The sequence below is a fragment of the Pundamilia nyererei genome, unplaced genomic scaffold, assembly GCF_000239375.1.
Source record: "Pundamilia nyererei isolate P.nyererei 1_Seehausen unplaced genomic scaffold, PunNye1.0 scaffold02157, whole genome shotgun sequence".
Lineage (NCBI taxonomy): Eukaryota > Metazoa > Chordata > Actinopteri > Cichliformes > Cichlidae > Pundamilia > Pundamilia nyererei.
The window spans coordinates 1,435-6,802 of NW_005189558.1; the positions used below are offsets into that span (position 1 = coordinate 1,435).

The following is a 5,368-nucleotide window of genomic DNA, read 5'->3' on the forward strand; positions in this document are numbered from 1 at the left end:
CACACCTGGTTCATACTGCTTTGTAGATTGGACATTGATTTGTCCATCATCCATCCTCTCTGCCTCTCTGTTTGTTTGCCACAGGCGATTGAAAGAGAGCGGCCAGAAAAGTACCGCAAGCTTCAGGAGGCCACACGCACAGCACAGGCCCTAGTCGAGCAGGGTAACTTGCACGCTTACATACTCATTCACATGCATACACAGACATGCATGCTCCCCTCGTCTGTTCCCATGGCAACACTTCCACCTGTCCCACCCACTCTACTTGTCTCCATAGAAACACTCACTCACAGGGAGAAACGGACAGAAAGAGAGACTTCTCATCTGTCCTTCACTCTGTCCTTGTGACACAGAAACACTAAATGTTCTTTGTTTTTTTCCCTAACCTTAAAACAAAACATTCCTGAACTTTATACAACTTACTGACCAGAGCTACATCTGTGTATTTTCTCTTTAATGTTGCCTAAATTGTAAGGAAAATGCACTTGTGGGTTGAGCAGCAGAGTTGAGTGTGTGGTTACGCCCTTGAAAAACTTGCCAAATCTTCTCTGCCAGTGGCACACAGCTTAATCTACGCATGTTTTGATCTTCTGGTACCCCATGTGGTTGTGACAAATGCTGGTTGAAGAAAGGAATGCCATCCCTCAGATTCTGCAACCACTGGCATCCTCCTCAAGATGACACTTACTGCCACAGAGTTGTCAGAGACTGCCTCCAGACTACTACCAACCCATAAATGCGTTTTCCTTACAAATGTGGCACAGTTTTGAAGGAGAAATAAGCAGGCTTTCCATGCTGTAAGATTTATTACAAAGAAGAGTCGTTACAACAAAGAAATAATTAACCAATATGCATTTCCTTAGTTTTTGTGCCAAGTTCATATAAAATGGGATGCAAGCTGTACTGGTTAACATGTTGCCTTGAATTAAGTAATTCAAAATCTCTGAGTGCTCAGGTAGAGTACAAAATGCTACACAAGAACTAGTCCATTTGCCATAATAAGCACTCTAATTTTATTTAAACAAATTTATTCAGATGTCTGACAAAAACAATTTTCTTGCTGTCAGATGATGAAATGGTAAATGGACTGATTCTTATATGGCACTTTTCTACTCTCCCAAAATACTCAAAGCACTGTATACAACATGCCTCATTCACACTCATACAAACACATTCACACTCCAATAGACGCGTCGGAGAGCAACTTGGTGTTAGTATCTTCCCCAAGGATATTTTGCATGCAGACTGGGATTGACAAGAATCAAACCACAAACCTTCCAATCAGTAGCTGATCTGCTCTACCACCTGATCCACAACCACCCAATGAAGTGAAGATGAAGTCAATAAAATTGGTCTTCTTCATAAGTGACTGAATTCAATTGATCTGTTCCTGACAGTTATCGCCTACGAAATGCAGGTTATTCACGAAAAATAGAAAGAACAAAACACCAGCTAGAATTGTAATTGGGGTATAACAGGAGAGGAATGAAATAAACACATTTACTGTGGGCTGCTGTATTCAGATGCAAACTGCTATGGAAAGTACAGTTACCTGGTATGACATCATGGAGTATAATGAAGACATGATTCCATGTCAGAGTTGCAAGCATGATGCTGTCATTTCCAGGTGCAAATATAATATAGCCAACATGGTTCAGTTTACTCTTTTGGAGATGAAACTCTTTGTATGAACAGATTTCATTCATTCAACGTTAATATCTGTTTACATTAAATATACCAGTTAGTAGCACAGCGCTGTGTTTCTGTTAGCAGCAGACTGTTACAGGCCAGAGGCTCACCTCTCACCTGCACTCTTGTCTGCAGTTATCATGCTTATGTGAACTGTTATGTGGTATTTACTATATGTCTGTGTGTGTGACAGCCAACTCTTTCTCTTTCTGATCCTCCCATCACTACCACCTAACCCTGCCCCCTTACTCCAGAGGGGAGTCGTGCCGAAGACATTGCCCAGGCAGCAGAACAGCTTAACCAGCGCTGGGCAGGATTCTGCACCCTGCTGGGAGAAAGACTGGCATGGCTGTCCTATCAAACAAAGGTACACACATCTGAGTGCACATTATACCCAGGCCTTCAGTGTATGGGAAAATTTTCAATTGAACTTGGTATAGAACCATATGTTACATATTCTTCACAATACAATAAGGAGAGCACATATAAAAAATCACAGGTGTGAGTAAACGCGACCCAGTCTGGTCATTCTCTCTACTGCAGACTAAAAAGATAATAATGTGTGGGTGTTTGCTTATTTTGTCCTCTGCGTGTCCTGCAGGTACTGGCCTTCTACAGCTTGTATGAGCAGTGTGAGCAGGCAGTGGACAGCAGTGAGAACTGGCTCAAAGTTCAGCCCCCGCTGGCATCTGAACCAGAACCACTCAAAGTGCAACTGGACCGATGTCGGGTGAGCGAGTCCTTACTTTGGTCACTATCTGCCACTTGAATCCAAAGTTTACGTTGGTAAACAGCACATGCGGTTACTTTACTGCAGTGTGTCATCGTAGAGTTTTTCACCTCATGTTTTTAAATGGTTTTTGTTTTGTGTTAGAAATCTCAGAAGTTTCTGTTTCTTTCCATTTTGACATATTCATTTCTTTCTGTATTTCATGCACCTGTTTTGCATAGCACTTTGCTGTGAGTACTTTTTTGTTCTTTTTATGGATAATATATTTGCACTTATTAATTAAAAAAGTCTGTTTAATAATTCAGTTGACTCAGAACACAAAGTGTACTCGTGCTTTTAATACATTATTACACGTTCTGAAAATGTTGTCCTGTCTTTGACAGCAAATAAACCTCCATCAGAATTAACAGAATTGTCACGTTTAAAAGGTTTTTTTGTATAAAAGTAATGCAGTAAGGGCTACAAACTGCCTTTACTTATGTATTTTGCCAGACAAACCCCCTGCTCCTAACCAGATGTGTTTATAAAGGCCTGAGCTTCTTAAAAAGCAGGAACTCGGATTGCAACACAAAACACGGGCTTTGTGTGGCAGTTTTTTGTCAACATCTACACAACAGAAGAAGCAAAACCAAACTGAATAAATAAAAGACAGAGAGGCACAACTGAAGTGAAAGACAGGACAGAAACAGAGACAGGCGCCACCGGCATAAAGAGAGGAAGAGAGAAATGGGGCAGTAGGAACTTTCAAAGTAAGAGCATATCTGGACAAAATATGAAGGCAGAGAAATTACCGTACGGGGAGGAAGAGAGCTTCAATCGGATTCTTTTAAAATATGCCAAGCTTTCATTCAGTCAGCAATGCTGATGAAACACACTGTTCCAGGTTTAAAGGTACATAAAATTGTTCACATTATTCATGTGATGCTTGTTCTCTTTGTTTCACAGTCATATTTCAATGTTGCTGAACTCGTCCAACTTTCTGTTTGGCTTCCTGTTCATTAGTATTGGGGCGGGGGGGAGGGGGGGCTATGTTTAAGTACTTGTGTAAAATAAGACTAATTGAGTATAAGGTTAATAGGGTGGAAATGAAAACACTCAGCTTTTTACTCTGTATTGATTATTGGACATGTCTATACAACTAATACTCTGTAACACTCTTCCTCCCCCCAAATAGGAAGAGGTGGCTCGGCTGTCCTCACTGCAGCCCCAGGTGCACCTCCTGGATAAGAGGCTCAAAGAGCTGAAGGAAGAGAAAGAAGGGGACGAGGACCCTGCAGCATTCCTGGATGTTGACCTCAATGCCTTCAAAGAACACTACCACAAGGTCCTGGAGGATCTGAGGGCTAGAGAGAAGCACCTACAACTTGGTGAGATATTATTAACCTGGTTTACACTTTGTGTCCCCCGTGTCTGAGGAGGTGCTCTCAGGTCAGCGTGTTAGTTACGTCATGGTCATTACTACAATTCTAAATTCTAGAAGCTTTTTAACAACACGTTCATGTCACTTTTATCGGTAATGACACTATCCTGGCTTGTTATATATGAAGACTTTTCCAGCTGACTGATCTGGGAGGGAATTCTTATTTAATTCCAGTAACTAGCAGAGACAAAGTAAATGATATATGGATCAGATTTTATTTATTTATTTCGGATTTAATGCTTTTCTACTCAGCTTGATCACTCAAAGTGCTCTGTGCAACATCTTATTCACTCATTCATACACGTATTAATACAAGCACTTTTTTCTACACCTAAGAGCTTTCTAGTTAACATTCACACACACTGATGACCACATCTGCAGCACCTGCTCTCCCTCCTGCTCAGGAGGTAAGCAGACTTATTTTGTGTTTAAATTAAATGCTACTACACAAGTATGTTTTTTTAAATTGACACTGTCAGCTTCATATAGATCCTCAGAAATATGAGCTGCGTTCAAGTACCGGTGGAAAACTAAGACTGGGCCTCCTCTGTATTCCTGCGTTTTTGTTTTGTTTTTTCAAATAAAACTAACATTTCTTTCTATAAATAAACAGAACAGTTTGTCTTCCCTGTACTAGAAAGCGTAGGTTTACCAGTTACAGACACTACTCTGTAACCTCTGAGGGTTAATATTTGGTTTAAATAAGCTGCTGCTACATGCTGGACGTTTTTTAGCTTGGAAAAGTCAAATCCGTGTGAGTGAACACCATGGCTACACATCCTCTCAAATGAGCACATGCTAACTACTCACTGTGACGTTAGGGTGGCTGTAGCTCAGGAGGTACAGCAGGGCATCTACTGATCGGAAGGTTGGTAGGTCAATCCCTGGCTCCTCCTAGTTTGTCCTGCGGCAAGATATTAACCCCGAGCACTTCAAAGCATAGATACAGTGAATGTGGCATATGGAGTGCTCCAGGGGACTAGAGAAGCGCTGAATAAGAATCAGTCCATTTACCCTTCTCTGGGTAAAGTTACATGAAACACTATGTATTAAGGCTAATTGACCGTGTCTTTTACTCTGGCTAATGAGTGACAGAACTGATAAGTCAATAGAAAGCAAGGAAAGAAAAACTAGAAGGCAGTTTGAAGGAGTCACTTTTGTACTGACTCTGGCTGAAACAATGCAGCTTTATGCCAAACCCATACTTGTCCATCAAATTGCAAGCCAGAGAAGTGTGATTGGTCACTCCAGCGAGCATGTCTCTAGAATCCAGTGGCAGCATGCTTTACACCACTGCACAGACTTCTCTGAGATATCGCTTTTCTTTCATCTTTTTCTTGTCTGTCTTTAGTTTTGGAGAGTTTGCCCCCAGCTCGCTATAGGGAAACAATATCAACATTGTTGTCATGGTTACAACAGTGTGAAGCCAAGCTGGCCATTCCATCAACAGCTGTTACAGAATATTCAATCATGGAGCAGCGACTAAAGGACAATCAGGTTTGTTCCCACACACACATACACACACATAC

At 41.3% G+C, this 5,368-nt stretch overlaps 1 protein-coding gene across 1 annotated transcript; it reads left to right on the top strand.

Annotated features, from left to right (window-relative positions):
• Positions 1-84: 84 nt before the first annotated feature.
• LOC102210529 (dystrophin-like) lies at positions 85-5,336 on the top strand (the record flags this gene model as incomplete). Its single annotated transcript, XM_005755618.1, has 6 exons — positions 85-163; positions 1,944-2,056; positions 2,291-2,419; positions 2,641-2,649; positions 3,594-3,786; positions 5,191-5,336. Coding segments are annotated over 6 exons (669 nt in total), but the record flags the coding sequence as incomplete, so codon positions are not given.
• Between the last annotated feature and the right edge of the window lie 32 nt (positions 5,337-5,368).